The sequence below is a fragment of the Salvelinus alpinus genome, chromosome 18, assembly GCF_045679555.1.
Source record: "Salvelinus alpinus chromosome 18, SLU_Salpinus.1, whole genome shotgun sequence".
Classification (NCBI taxonomy): Eukaryota; Metazoa; Chordata; class Actinopteri; order Salmoniformes; family Salmonidae; genus Salvelinus; species Salvelinus alpinus.
In genome coordinates, this window is record NC_092103.1 from 13,729,744 (window position 1) to 13,746,045 (window position 16,302).

General features: G+C 42.9%; 1 protein-coding gene across 3 annotated transcripts in view; it reads right to left on the bottom strand.

Moving 5' to 3' along the window:
• The window catches only part of LOC139543836 (transcription factor RFX3-like), a 57,475-nt gene that overhangs the window by 22,184 nt on the left and 18,989 nt on the right, over nt 1–16,302 (bottom strand). Inside the window, exons 2-7 of one of the 3 annotated variants that reach the window (XM_071350300.1) lie at nt 10,446–10,570; nt 10,166–10,254; nt 6,718–6,985; nt 2,299–2,373; nt 1,822–2,003; nt 1,298–1,417 (exon numbers count right to left, since the gene is read on the bottom strand). In XM_071350300.1, the coding sequence (XP_071206401.1) occupies nt 1,298–1,417; nt 1,822–2,003; nt 2,299–2,373; nt 6,718–6,985; nt 10,166–10,254; nt 10,446–10,565 (854 nt within the window). In that variant the 5' untranslated portion in view covers nt 10,566–10,570. Of the gene's footprint in view, nt 1–1,297; nt 1,418–1,821; nt 2,004–2,298; nt 2,374–6,711; nt 6,986–10,165; nt 10,255–10,445; nt 10,571–16,302 lie in introns of all 3 variants that reach the window. The other 2 variants (XM_071350299.1, XM_071350301.1) reach the window with 2 other exon arrangements.

Here is a 16,302-nt window from a genome sequence, read left to right on the forward strand (position 1 = left end):
TTCATTGATCATCCTTGAGATGTTTTTACAACTTGATTGGAGTCCACATGTGGTAAATTCAATTGATTGGACATGATTTGGAAAGGCACACACCTGTCTATATAATGTCCCACAGTTGACAGTGCATGTCAGAGCAAAAACCAAGCCATGAGTTCGAAGGAATTGTCCTTAGAGCACCGAGACAGGATTGTGTTGAGGCACTGATCTGGGGAAGGGTACCAAAACATTTCTGCAGCATTGAAGGTCCCCAAGAACACAGTGGCCTCAATCATTCTTAAATGGAAGAAGTTTGGAACCACCAAGACTCTTCCTAGAGCTGGACGCCCGGCCAAACTGAGCAACCGGGGGAGAAGGGCCTTGGTTAGGGAGGTGACCAGAGTCCCTCTGTGGAGATGGAAGAACCATCCAGAAGGACAACCATCTTTTCAGCACTCCACCAATCAGGCCTTTGTGGTAGAGTTGCCAGACAGAAGCCACTCCTCAGTAAAAAGACACATGACAGCCCGCTTGGAGTTTGCCAAAAGGCTCCTACAGGACTCTAACCATGAGAAACATGATTCTCTGGTCTGATGAAACCAAGATTGAATTCTTTGGCCTGAATGTCAATTAGCTTTGGTCACGTCTGGAGGAAACCTGGCACCATCCCTATGGTGAAGCATGGTGATGGCAGCATCATTCTGTGATGCTTTTCAGTGGCAGGAACTGGGAGACTAGTCAGGATCGAAGGAAAGATGAACAGAGCACAGAGGGAGAGATCCTTGATGAAAACCTGTTCCAGAGCGCTCAGGACAACGACCCTAAGCACACAGCCAAGACAATGCAGGAGTGGCTTCGGGACAAGTTTCTGAATGTCCTTGAGTGGCCCAGCCAGAGCCCAGGCTTGAACCCGATCGAACATTACTGGAGACTTGCATTGACGCTCCCCATCCAACCTGACAGAGCTTGAGAGGATCTACATAGAAGAATGGGAGAAACTCCCCAAATACAGGTGTGCCAAGCTTGTAGTGTCATACCCAAGACGACTCGAGGCTGTAATCATTGCAAAAGGTGCTTCAACAAGGTACTGAGTAAAGGGTCTGAATACTTACTGAAATGTGTTATTTCAGTTTTTGTTTTTTTATATACATTTGCAAACATTCTAAAAACCTGTTTTTGCTTTGTCATTATTGGGTATTGTGTGTAGATTGTTGAGGGAAAAAAACAATTTGATCAATTTTAGAGTAAAGCTGTAACGTAACAAAATGTGGAAAAGGTAAAGGGGTCTGAATAATTTCCAAATGCACTGTATCAATTGTACCTTTGTTTCTGTTGGACAGGCTGCTGTCTGAGGGCCATGTACTGCATGTCCTCCTGCAGTCTGTTGAGAGGAGAGTCCGGCTTCAGCCGGATCCCATAGTAGTGGTACTTAGAGTTCCCTCTGCAACACACACACACACACACACACACACACACACACACACACACACACACACACACACACACACACACACACACACACACACACACACACACACACACACACACACACACACACACACACACACACACACACACAGAGAGAGACAGACAGACAGACAGGAATGAACAGACAGCTAACAGTTCTCAGTGTTTCCCCTATATTAATTTCTGTAATACCAAACAGGAAATCATAATGAAGACAACCAAGGAAAAAGGAAAGGACAAGGCTAAACTGAAGGCGTCAGAGGAGAGTTAGGGAGAGCAGAACTGGGGGACTTGAGATGCAGTGACAGGATAGAGGAGAAGGGGAGGAGGGGGTGCAAGGGGAGTTATCAGAATGTGTCTGTCCTCTCAGTAGCTCACCTTGTGCCGAGGCGTCGCGTGCGTAGCCCCATGAAGATGGAGCGGATGAGTTTGCCGAAGGAAGCGGCGTTGACCGGGTCCAATTTCTGCTCCTGGCAGTGGCGCAAGTAGTGGTTGTAGAGGGTGGAGCGAGGCAGACTCACTCCCTCCGCAGTCTCATAGTTATCCAGTAGCCATTGCAGCTGTGGGGGAGAGAAGATATGCTGTCAATTACACACATGTATGTCACTACACCTCTCTGTAATCCACAGCAGATGCATGTTTCACCACCCACTTGTCTGTAAATACAAACACGCCCCTTCCCTAGCTTTAAAAGCACAATTAACTAAAGCAGCGGAAAATAAAAATTGGAGCATAGGAAGCACCCCCACCACCATAGAGAGAAAGAGAGGGAGAGGCAAAGAGAGAGTTCTGGAGGTACTAGAGAGTGAAAACAGCTATACAGGGCAGGCGAGGCGTTTTAGAGTGGCGACTTACATGGCTGTTGAGCAGCGAGCTTCTCTGACTGGATAAACCTTCAGTCTTTTGGAGCGTCTCAATCGCCATTTCAATCTGATAGACCAAGGAGCAAAAAATAGAAGGAAAAACAAAAACAACAAAGGAAAAAGTTGCACTAGAATACTGACACAGTACTGACACACATAGAAAATCAGAAAAATCCAGAACAGCTCCGAAAGCAAGCGTCACCCAAACTAGTGCCAAAAGCCCAGCATAGCAAAGTCAGTTTAAACTTAAATTCACCTAACTGTCATTTGTATTACATTTCCCATTGTCTTAATGAAGCAGAGTGCTAACAGAAAGTCAAGAGGCACATAGCATAGTGGTTAGAGCGTTGGGCCAGTAACCGAAAGGTTGCTGGATCAAATCCCGGAACTGACGAGGTACAAAAATCTGTTGTTCTGCCCCTGAACAACGTAGTTAACCCACTGTTCCCCGGTAGGCCATCATTGTAAATAAGAATTTGTTCTTAACTGACTTGCCTAGTTACATAAATAAACAAGCGCCACAGTAATCAGAAGCTGTGAAACTACCATTTTCAGCCACCAGAGGAGAGCACAGATCCACTGAGGTAGACCTCACTGCGCATGTTGGAGCAGACCAATTTTTTCAAGTCCTTTCAAAGTGTGTTGTATTATAGTTCTAAAAATTGTCAGACTTGCGACTCCATGTCGACTGCACGAACTTTACAAAAATGATGTGATCAAAGGTCATGAAGTTTTTGATGAAGTCGCTGCAGTTGCTTCTCACCTGCATTGTGGGACGCACTGTGTCAACCAATCATTAGGGTGTTTTTGTTGGACCCGTCTCAAAATACCCATCTGCCAGGTAAAATAGTCGATTTACATGATAGTACGATACATTGTAGCTGGTTCCATCAGATAACCTGGCACACGTTAGCACTTTGCCCTATGCTAACCTCACCAGATGACAGTGATGATTTCCTGGAACAAGTTCTACATCAGCCAATTACAAATGTTGAGGTGAACAAACGCTTTTCCATAACAGCGTCCTTAACAAAGTCAAGCACTCTCGTTATCATCCTACAGATGGCAGTATTGCAGTAATAGTGTTAAGTTATTTTGAAGAACCCACATTTGCAAGCATCCACACTAGAGGAAGGTTTGATGTTTATCGTTCTACAGCACACCTGTCAACCAACTGATCAACACATCCTACTGCACGCTGTAGGCCTACTAATAAGGTGGTAACAAGATCATTCCGTGCTTTCAGGGTGTCTTCATTGTCATAGTGACAACTGCATATAATACCATGAAAAATAACTTTAAAAAAAACGGTATTTAAATGTATTAACTCAACAGCACGTCTTTTACATCGCCAGCACATATTTTACAGCATGTCACTGCTTGCCTCGTTGCTCAAGTGTTTCTCCTTGATTGTGTAAGGCGTGGATAGAAAGACGAGCTGAACAACTTCTCTCTTCGACGATTCATATTTCATCTTACTGCTAGCTTAGCACAGAACATGACAACCCAGGAACAAACCTTCCCCCATGCAGGTCAACTATTCCATAGGGCAGCCTCGGCTTCCAGGCTGTGAGGTGAAAGCCTAGTACAGGATACCCGTAGCGATTACGCCCTCGCCTGGCGAGGAGACACTTTCTACAATTTGTCGTTTACCTTACATTTGATGCAAATGACAAAAATGAAATGGTATGTTCTGTTAGTCATTCCAATCACGTGTTTTCACCAGAGAAGCTTTTCCCCAAACAGCCTATTACAAGCACAGTTATAACGAAACAACCTAAAATCACTCACTTCACATGGCTTGGAGGGGTGGCACAAATGTAGAACTACATATTAGACCTACACTAATTGTGGTAGTGTGTTGTGCCGGCAAAACCTTGTAAATGAAGATTACGAATATATTTTATGAGGAGCTTCTTGTTGGAGTCCCTCTTCCAGACGACACATAAGCTACTGGCAGTGCTACATAAATAATATTTGCTAATATAGGCTATATTACATAGACGTGTAGGCTACACTTACATGTACAATGTTTTATATGCGTTTTTATAATCATCTACTTTGTCACATATGCGTTATTTGACTCGAGGACCAACAATGGAGCGATTTTTTCCTCAAATAAAAATCTTGCCGTCTCTGGGCTTACTGCCTTAGTGGATCACGCCAAAAATTAATGATAGCAGTAAGGGTAAATTACAGCTACACTATATATACACACAAAACTATGTGGAGACCCCTTCAAATTGTTGGATTGCTGACAAGTGTATACTAGAACATGACAGGTGTATAAAATGGAGCACACAGCCATGCAATCTCCTTAGGCAACATTGGCAGTAGAATGACCTTACTGAAGAGCTCAGTGACTTTCAACGTGGAACTGTCATAGGATGCCACCTTTCCAACAAGTCAGTTTGTAAAATTTCTACCTTGCTAGAGCTGCCCCAGTCAAAGGTAAGTGCTGTGAAATGTCTAGGAGCAAAAACGGCTCAGTTGCGAAGTGGTAGGCCACACAAGCTCAAAGAATGGTACCGCCGAGTGCTGAAGTGTGTAAAAATTGTTTGTCCTCAGTTACAACTCACTACCGAGTTCCAAACTGCCTCTGGAAGCAATGTCAGCAAAATAACGGTTTGTCTGGAGCGTCATGAAATGGGTTTCCATGGCCGAGCAGCCGCACACAAGCCTAAGATCACCATGCGCAATGCCAAGCGTCGGCTGGAGTGGTGTAAAGCTTGCCGTCATTGGACTCTGGAGCAGTGGAAACGCGTTCTCAGGAGTGATGAATCACGCTTCACCATCTGGCAGTCCGACAGACGAATCTGGGTTTGGCGGATGCCAGGAGAACGCTACCTGCCCCAATGCATAGTGCTAACTGTAAAGTTTGGTAGAGGAGGAATAATGGTCTGGGGCTGTTTTTCATGGTTTGGGCTAGGCCCCTTAGTTCCCTGTTTCAGCATGACAATGCCCCCATGCACAAAGCGAGGTCCATACAGAAATGGTTTGTCGAGATCGGAGTGGAAGAACTTGACTGGCCTGCACAGACGTTGACCTCAACTCCATTGAACACCTTTGGGATGAATTGGAACACCGACTGCGAGCCAGGCCTAATCGCACAACATCAGTGCCCGACCTCACTAACGCTCTTGTTGCTGAATGGAAGCAAGTCCCTGCAGCAATGTCCCAACATCTAGTGGAAAGCCTTCCCAAAAGAGTGGAGGCTGTTATAACAGCAAAGGCGAGACTGACTCCATATTAATGCCTATGATTTTAGAATGAGATGTTCGACGAGCTGTCCACATACTTTTGGTCATGTAGGGTATTTGACAAGACCGCGAGCGTCAGAGTTAAAAAAAACTAACAATTTGTGAATATACAACGTACATGTTGTACAATCCTCCTACATCTTTATTGCTGTGAAAGCACATGAATGCGTGTCAAATATATGCGAAAACGTGAACATTTTGTCTAACGTTAGTACTAATAGCTAGTAGCCTAGTCAAGGATGCCTCAATGCAATATTGGCACAAAACATTTTGTTACAGACCAATGGTACAAAAGTGAATCTTGAATTTTAAGGTTTAAAATATCCCTCTGGTGGCCAGGGTTGATTTTAAGAAATGCCATTAGTTGGTGGATATAAAGTCTAAGGTCTTTGACAGGAAATAATCAGGAAATAATCACGGTCATCTGTTGAGGTTAGCATAGGGCTAACGTGTGCCAGATTATCTGATGGGACTAGCTACAATGTAGCGTTGTATCAAAATCGACGATTTTAACTGTCTGATGAACAGTTTTAGACTGAGAAATTGTTTACATTTAAACTGTTTCTAATGTTCGCAAGTATTGCCCCGTTATGTTTTCAGTTTGTGAGTGTGTGATATGGGGGTATAAAGTTGTGACATTTATACAGAAATACGTTTAGAAATAATAGCAGCTTTGTTGACACTGCCTTGCTGTTGGAAAACCACTACAGTATCCGACCTTCGGCTGTCGAAGATGAAACTCCTGACTTCACTCGCCGACTTCCCTCTACAGTAGTCTTCGTTACGCTTACTGCTCAAACACACCCATTGTGTTTTGTCTTAAAAGCTTCACAACACAGTAAAGCAGTACTAACAAATATTATTTAATATTTATTTTAATCTTTAGTTAAAACACACCACGAGAGGAAATTCCAATTCACAGCACTGGAAGGGTAGATACCTATAGAAAGTACTAGCTGAGAAGACCACAGGACAGAGGGAGACTTGACAAAATAACACATTCTCAGACACTGACATAAAGTAGCTAAGTGGTACTATAGTTACTCAAGAAAGGCTTCAGATATGCATTATGACAGAAAGGAGAGAGTGGCCTGACAGACAGACAGACTGACAGGACGAGAAGAGTAAGTAAAGGGGGGCCGTACACTCACAGTGGACGGGGAGGCTCGGGTATTCTGGGTGGCTGGGTGGGGGGCAGAGTTGTCCATGGAGTTGCCCCCGATGAGGTAGGCTCCAGAGCTGCTGATGATCTGCCCCCCGGCCAGACCCATGGTCAGACCCCCGTTCCCCCCTCCATTGTTGGCCATGCCATGGGACGACACCACTGTAGACACCTCGGACGAGCTGCCCTGCGTATCAAAGTAGCTCCCTCCACTGTTCTGGCTGTACACCTGGGGCTCGGAGTACGAGTACGTCCGTCTGGACAAAAACAATGGAGGGAAAAGTTAGGAATTTCCCCCCCCCCAAGAGTGATAGGTCAGGATAATTTCCTTTTACATAAAGGCAAGTTTGAATGGTGCTAGAGTGCCTATTTGATGTGAATTAGCGGTGCCATTCTGAGCCTTCACGGGAAGGCAATATTCCTGTGTTAATGAAAGTGGAGTTTCCATAGTTACACAAATCACCTGAGGAGTCGCCGTGCCGACAGAGATTTGTGTGATTGTCGTTTTCCTCTGCAGTGACTCAGACCATTACCTTGGCCTCTGATATAATGACACCCTTCAGTGCCTTGACACAACAGGTGTTGTGGACCAGAAATATATTCTCTCTGTCAGACCTTTATATACATTCCCCTACATATACATTTGGGACAGTGATGCTAAAACTTTCAAATGTGGCTCTATACTCCATTTTGGATTTGAGATCAAATGTTTCATATGAAGCGACAGTACAGCATGTCACCTTTAACTTGAGGGTATTTTCATACATATCTGTTTCACCGTTAAGAAATAAATGCACTTTATGCATCTAGTCCTCCCATTTGAGGGTGTCATAAGTATTTGGACAAATTCATTTATAATGTATTACATTTCGTCAAAAGTTTAGTATTTGGTCTAGGGTTGTCACGATACCCGAATTTTGACTTCCATACGGATACCAGTTTTAGTATAACAATACTCGATACCATCACAATACTCAATACGCAAAAAAAAGTCAAAGAAAGGCACTTGATCCAGATAGATCTTTTGAGTTCAATATCATTACATTTGAAATGTTATATGTCCATTTTTTTCAGAGACAGCCATGTATATGCATTCATGAATTTGCCTTTGTTTTTACCAATCTAACTACGTAACAACATAATAGTAATAATTTATTTGAATGGTAAATCTCTATTGATGAACGGGGTAAATCAAGATATAATCAAGCCTAGGCCTATTCCTAATACAGGGAAATGCATATTCAATAGGAGTGTGCGCATGCATTGAGATATTGAGCTTGATTTGGCAGCTTTCATGGGGAGAAGGAAGGAGAAAAACTATTCGTTTCCCTTCCATTTGGGACTTCTTTTATTATACGGCTGAACAAGATTTGCATAAACGAAGCAATCTCTTATTTTATAAAAGTGTGCGCTGTCTCTTTAAGACCCAGTAAAGAAGTAATTCACACACACAGTTGCTCTGAACTGAATGAATAAAGTTTGTGGTGACAATCAGCATATTTTGCATTATGGTTTGCACATTATCACAAAGAAGTACTAGGGTAGTAAATTGATGTTAGCTTCAGCTGTAAGCTAGCAAGAAAAGTTAGCCTACAAAACTGGAAGCTAACAGTTTCTTCTTGCATTGTAAAGCATTCTAGTCTGTAACGGACATAGTTTTGCAAACAGTAATGAACAGTTTCAACATTGTGTTGAAACTGTGTGTTAGCTTCTATGCAGCGTGAGTGGGAAGCTAATGTTACGCAGCCCAGAGTCCCAGTGAGTGCAGTGGTTCAGGCTAGAGCTAGCAATGAGTACTTGGAGCAGGCACAGTGCACTCGTGCTATAAAAGAGACATTGACTCGCTGATAGACAGACTTGATCCTCTCTCAGTCAGTAGACGAAGTGAGACACATTTGACAGAAGTACTGAAAGAAACAAACATTTGAGTACCAAACTGTTTTTCAGGTTCTAGTATCAGAAAGGTACAGAAGTTTCGGTATACCATGCAGCACTAATTTGGTCCCATATTCCTAGCACGCAATGACTACATCAAGCTTGTGACTACAAATTTGTTGGATTCATTTGCGGTTCATGTTGGTTATGTTTTGGATTATGTTATGCCAAATAGAAATTAATGGTAAATAATGTATTGCGTCATATGTGATAATTATGCCTCTAACTTTTTCGCTCATTAGTCACGATTCATTCATGATTATCCGTAATGGTAGCATCCACATTAATGTAGACGTGTTCAGAAACATATTATATAATTATTGACAATAAAAGTGACTCCAAAATAAGACAATATGTTATTTACCATTCATTTCTATTTGGCACAACACAATCCAAAACACAACATAAACAAACTGCAAATGAATCCAACAAGTTTGTAGAGTCACAAGCTTGACGCAGTGTTTGTGTGCTACGAATACGGGACCAAATACTAAACTTGACAAAATTAAATACATTATAAGTGAATTTGTCCACATACTTTTAAATGGGGGGCCAAGATACATAAAGTGCTTTCATTTCTAAAGGGTGAAACAGATATGTAATAAAATAACCTCAAATAAAAAGGTGACATTCTGTACTTGTATATAATCCAAAGAACAGAAATCGGACAGCACTCCGGGAAATAAACTTAAATTGACATATTTTTTGTGCAGTAATAAAAACGTAAATTTAAGTTTATTTACCAGAATGCTGTCCTATTGTCTGTTCTCTCGCCTCATAAAACATTTGATCTCAAATCCAAAGCCAAATTAAAAGTGTCCCTGTCCAAATAAATGTGTAGAGGAGTGCATAAGACTTATACTGAAACTCTGGAGAAATACCAGTTTAGAGAAAAGTTAAAGACACCGGAATGATTATTGTTGACAAATCATCTGAACGGTAAGAAATAACCCCTGCCCCTTTCTCATGTACTCTTCTGGTGTGTAGTGAATCTACTTCTATACCCAATAGAACTGTGGAGGGGACAAGCAGCTGGTACTAACACACTGTTAACAGACTCAAATAGTAAGTGGGTGTGTGCTCAGCTCACTTGTTCTGTCCTGAAGTGAGACTGTGTTGAGCTGGCTTGTTAGCCAGGCCTTGCCCCTCCCTAAGCCCCTCCATCAGAGACTGCTGCCGGTCGATTTGTGACTGTGTGTCACTCACTATGGGACAGCCCCAACCTGTGGAGTGTGTACATAACCTCGTCCCCCGAGCCAAGGAGTACGCAGCACTTATTCATACTCCTGATCATCTCCAGGTGACTGCACACAATCACACAGTACTTCACTGTGCTGTTACATACGCCCTCCGCGCTCGCCATGTGTGTGTGGCAGAACTACTGCTGTGAAGTGACTTTACCTGTTGCCGTTGACTACAGAGAAGACGTGAAAGCCACTGTGTAGTGCCACTGCAGAGTGAGTGACAAAGGCAGCGGTGGTTGAGCAACACTAAACACTCACATGGTTCCGTTGGTGTAGACGCCACTGTTCTCCTCCACGTACTGCACCTGTGCTGGGTATACATGCTGAACCTGTTGAACAGTCTGGGTCTGCAACGGTAGGGCAACAAGTTAGAAACGACACACAAACACACACACACACACACACACACACACACACACACACACACACACACACACACACACACACACACACACACACACACACACACACACACACACACACACACACACACACACACACACACACACACACACACACACACACACAGCCCGTTTACCTGCTGCTGGACAGGCACCTGAGAGGTCACCTGCTGGGCGGAGCCTGCGGGCTGCACAGACACGGCGGTCTGGAGAGGGACAGTGGAGGCGGAGTCAGCGCCTGCCTCAGGGGTCTGCATGGCGCCTGCAGGAGAGAGAGGACACATTGGTCAACTGGGTACCACCAGAGCCATCGATGGAGGGGAGCACATTGATAGACGGACTATAGAGAACCACAAGCTCTTCTCTGGCCTGGCGCCAAAGTGGCAGAACAAAGTCCACTGCAAAGAACCCCACAAGCAACCTTTGTCTCAATTTGGTTTGCATGCACAGTACCAGGACAATTTAAGCGCTAACTAAGGTGTATCTGGGTCTGGGAGTATAAAATCAATATCACTCACAGAGATATAAATTCTAGATTATATCTACTGTACCCAGGTTGACTAATGAACAGGGGCTGTAGAGGAGCGGGTCGAGAGTTTCAAGTTCCTTGGTGTTCACATCACCAACAAACTATCATGGTCCAAACACTACAAGACAGTCGTGAAGATGGTACGACAAAACCTTTTCCCCCACAGGAGACTGAAAAGATTTGGCATGGATCCCCAGATCCTCAAAAAGTTCAACAGCTGCACCATCGAGAGCATCCGGACCGGTTGCATCCCTGCCTAGTATGGAAACTGCGCGGCATCTGACCGTAAGGCGCTACAGAGGGTAGTGCGTATGGCCCAGTACATCACTGGAGCCAAGCTTCCTACCATCCAGGACCTACAATTGAAGTCGGAAGTTTACATACACTTAGGTTGGAGTCATTAAAACTCGTTTTTCAACCACTCCACAAATGTATTGCTGACAAACTATAGTTTTGGTAAGTCGGTTAGGACATCTACTTTGTGCATGACAAGTAATTTTCCCAACAATTGTTTACAGACAGATTATTTAACTTATAATTCACTGTATCACAATTCCAGTGGGTCAGAAGTTTACATACACTAAGTTGACTGTGCCTTTAAATAGCTTGGACAATTCCATAAAATGATGCCATGGCTTTAGAAACTTCTGATAGGCTAATTGACATAATTTGAGTCAATTGGAGGTGTACCTGTGGATGTATTTCAGCTTGACATCATGGGGTAATCGAAAGAAATCAGCCAAAAAATTGTAGACCTCCACAAGTCTGGTTCATCCTTGGGAGCAATTTCCAAATGCCTGGGAGCAATTTCCAAATTCATCTGTACAAACAATAGTACGCAAGTATAAACACCATGGGACCACGCAGCCATTATACCGCTCAGGAAGGAGATGCGTTCTGTCTCCTAGAGATGAACGTACCTTGGTGTGAAAAGTGCAAATCAATCCCAGAACAACAGCAAAATGACCTTGTGAAGATGCTGGATGAAACAGGTACAAAAGTATCTAGATCCACAGTAAAACGAGTCCTATGTTGACATAACCTGAAAGGCCACTCAGCAAGGAAGAAGCCACTGCTCCAAAACCGCCATAAAAAAGCCAAACTACGGTTTGCAACTGCACATGGAGACAAAGATCGTACTTTTTGGAAAAATGTCCTCTGGTCTGATGAAACAAAAATAAAATCTTTAATGACCATCATTATGTTTGGAGGAAAAAGGGGGAGGCTTGCAAGCCGAAGAACATCATCCCAACCGTGAAGCACGGAGGTGGCAGCGTCATGTTGTGGGGGTGCTTTGCTGCAGGAGGGACTGGTGCACTTCACAAAATAAATGGTATCATGAGGATGGAAAATGATGTGGATATATTAAAGCAACATCTCAAGAATTCAGTCAGGAAGTTAAAGCTTGGTCGCAAATGGTCTTCCAAATGGACAATGACCCCAAGCATACTTCCAAAGTTGTGGCAAAATAGGTTAAGGACAACAAAGTCAAGGTATTGGAGTGGCCATTACAAAGCCCTGACCTCAATCCTATAGAAAATTTGTGGGCAGAACTGAAAAAGCGTGTGCAAGCAAGGAGGCCTACAAACCTGACTCAGTTACACCAGGAGGAATGGGCCAAAATTCACCCAACTTATTGTGGGAAGCTTGTGGAAGGCTACCCAAAATGTTTGACCCAAATTAAATAGTTTTGAAGGCAATGCTACCAAATACTAATTGAGTGTATGTAAACTTCTGACCCACTGGGAATGTGATGAAAGAAATAAAAGCTGAAATAAATAATGCTCTCTACTATTATTCTGACATTTCACATTCTTAAAATAAGGTGGTGATCCTAACTGACCTAAGACAGGGAATTTTTACTAGGACTAAATGTCAGGAATTGTGAAAAACTGAGTTTAAATGTATTAGGCTAAGGTGTATGTAAACTTCTGACCACAACTCTATGTACTAGGCGGTGTTAGCCCATACAATTGTCAAAGACTCCAGTCGCCCAAGTTATAGACTGTTCTCTCTGCTACCACACGGCAAGCAGTACCGGAGCGCCAAGTCTAGGACCAAAAGGCTCCTTAACAGCTTCTACCCCCAAGCCTTAAGACTGCTGAACAATTAATCAAAATGGCCACCTGGACTATTTACATTGACACGCCCCCCTCCTCCCTTTGTCTTCACACTGCTGCTACTCGCTGTTTATTATCTATGTGCATAGTCACTTTACCTCTACCTACATGTACAAAATAACTCTACTAACCTGCACATTGACTTGTATATAGACTCATTATTGTTATTTTTATTGTGTTACTTTTTTTTATTTTACTATTTGTACTTTAGTTTATTTAGTAAATATTTTCTTAACCACTTTCTTGAACTGCATTGTTGGTTAACGGCTTGTAAGTAAGCATTTCATGGTAAGGTCTACACCTGTTGTATTCGGCGCACGTGACAAAAAAAATGTGATTTGATTCGATTATTTGGTTCCTGGGAAGACGAAGTACGCTTCTCTCAACCAATCATCTATGCACAACATGTACTAATACAGTCACAATACCATATCATCATTATTCTTTGGTATAATTGGAATAAGAATACTGACTCTGTGTGTACAATAACTGTCCATTTGAGAGTCAGTGCTTAAGCAACTCATCACATTGACTGCACCGATGTAATTCTGACTGCTGTGCTGCTAGAACAGGCAGCTGTGGCCAGCAGTACTGAATGTACTCAGGGTAGTGTATGAGTCAGTGGTCCGAGCAGAGAGCTCGTCTCCTGTCTCCGTGTTCACAGCAATAAAAAAACAGTTAATATTTAACAGCCCTAATGAGCTTATCTTTCTCCCTCTGCTCTCACAAATCTGTTCCCTTCACATCTTCCAACGATTTTTTATCATTCAGACATTAGTTGATTAATTCTTGCCAAACACATTTAGGCTAATTTTGTGAAAATGTGGTCGTATTTGTCAAACCGCGGTTTTTACTTTGTTCTCACACCTCGGCATTGGAACACATGCATAGGTGTCCAAAAATGCAGCTGGTGTCAGAGATTTAGAATCCATCTTTATTGGCTAACGACCCAACCCTGAACACACAGAGCTACGGTGAGATGAGGACTTGGGCAGAGGGAGACATTCACAGTAAAGCAGCATGTAGGCTAATCATAGAACAGCCACCTCTCCTCCTCCTGCTCTGTCCTCTGCGGTGACCTCCCCCCCCCCCCCTCCCCCTCCCACACTCCCCCTCATCTGCTCAACTAAGTTTCCATGACCAAGCCTCTCCTGGTTAATTAACCTGTCTCCTAAGAGCCCTGGATCTCTCCGGGGTCTGCCTGTCCTCCTCCACCTCCTTCTCTCCACCCTACTACTCCTCCTCTTCATCTTCAGTGATATACCAGAGGTTGTGTTCAGATGCATTTCTCCCTTCATAGTGCATGATAGTACAGCACAGTATAGTGCATGATAGTACAGCACAGTATAGTGCATGATAGTACAGCACAGTATAGTGCATGATAGTACAGCACAGTATAGTGCATGATAGTACAGCACAGTATAGTGCATGATAGTACAGCACAGTATAGTGCATGATAGTACAGCACAGTATAGTGCATGATAGTACAGCACAGTATAGTGCATGATAGTACAGCACAGTATAGTGCATGATAGTACAGCACAGTATAGTGCATGCACAGGGTGTCAATCAGCGTAGTTTCCTTTTAACTCAGGAGGCTGCATTGGATTGAATAGTATTTTCTTCCATCCTGTATTGGTAAAACACTAAAACAGTTGAGCACTGATTCAGACAGGTGGTTCTCCATGCTGTTCACAGAAAGAACCAGAGACCAGTCAGTCAGACCATTCCGCTCCTGTTCTGCCACCAGTCAGGACTTTCAAACTGAAACCTCTCAGTTGAAGGAACATAGCCTATACTTTGATGGTGCAGCAGGGGTTTTAGAAAAGTGTTCCCCTTGTTTCTATACCCATCAGTATGTGCTGTGATTTGTTGATTCAACTCAACCGACATGACAAAAAATACATTCCATTGAATGAGCCACATCAGTTACTTGAATTAACATTCTACATGACCATTGAAATGATTGCATCCCAATACGAGGCAGCCATTGAGAGTGTATCCATGAGTTCACCAGTCAAATACTGTAGATGCGGTAAAGGAGTCAATGGAACGCAGATAGTTCCATTGAGCAGATTGGCTCACATTCAACTGATCTGACAAAGTGGATATTCGTCAAATCCGTCATGATTTATGTATTGTAACAGGCGCACAATTTTTATATATTGAGATTTTTTCCTCTGCATAACATGTAGAACTTCAACAAGTCTATTTTCAGGTTTAGAAGAAGTGACTGCTAAAAATGCCAAATGTATAAGCTGGTTAGCAACGGTGGTGGAAGTCAGTCGTTTTGAACTGTAATGCAGTTGATTAGTAATGATGACATGAACATGTGTTGGGGTTGACATCCATACAAGCATTATACTCAGATTGTTACCTCAACATAGTGTGAAATACACATGTAAACAATAGCCTAAATGTAGCCTCATTTTGCTGGGGGGCAATGAGGAGACTAAGGATCTTTCCCCCACCGCCCTTTCCTCCACGCGTTTCCATGGCAATTCCATTGTTTTGGTCGAGTTCGATTGACCTCTTTTTACCAAGCCTCTTCTATAGACCCAGTTGGTATTAGAACAAACACCACTGTAAATACAACCCATATTTATGTTTATTTATTTTAACTTGTGTGCTTTAACCATTTGTACATTGTTACAACACTGCATATATATAATATGACATTTGTAATGTCTTTATTGTTTTGAAACTTCTGTATGTGTAATGTTTACTGTTCATTTTTATTGTTTATTTGACTTTTGTATATTACCTACCTCACTTGCTTTGGCAATGTTAACACATGTTTCCCATGCCAATAAAGCCCCTTGAATTGAATTGATTAGATAGAACGTCGCGACCCATCCCGCCTGTGGGGAAAACAACCTGTGGTTACCTACCCCATTAACTTTTTCAAATGCAGTTCTTGTTGTCTGCTCGTTTTAGTCGATTACAAAATGTGCTCCCTAGCGTTCTCACTACTTACAAAAACGCAATATTGTAGGGCTTTCCTCGTGCCCCTTTTCATGACGATGCTAGCAGCCACTTGAGTGAGTGCTAGCTACCGACCGTAACATTAAACTTGCCAAGACTAACAACACAAACAAACGGACTATACAGCTGCAAGTAGTGAGTGGAGTTACAAACGGACTGTACTAAACAAGCTATGTCTTACCTGTGATTGAATGTTTCCCACACACATATCTACAGTACGTGTAGACTCTTCGGACACCGCATCCCCCACACAGAACTCTGCTCACAGGCTCTATTTCCCTACGTGGGAGCATTGCGAACCAGAGGTCATGATTTTTGACAAGGTTACATGTACATTAACTAACACAGCAGCTTTTCGGC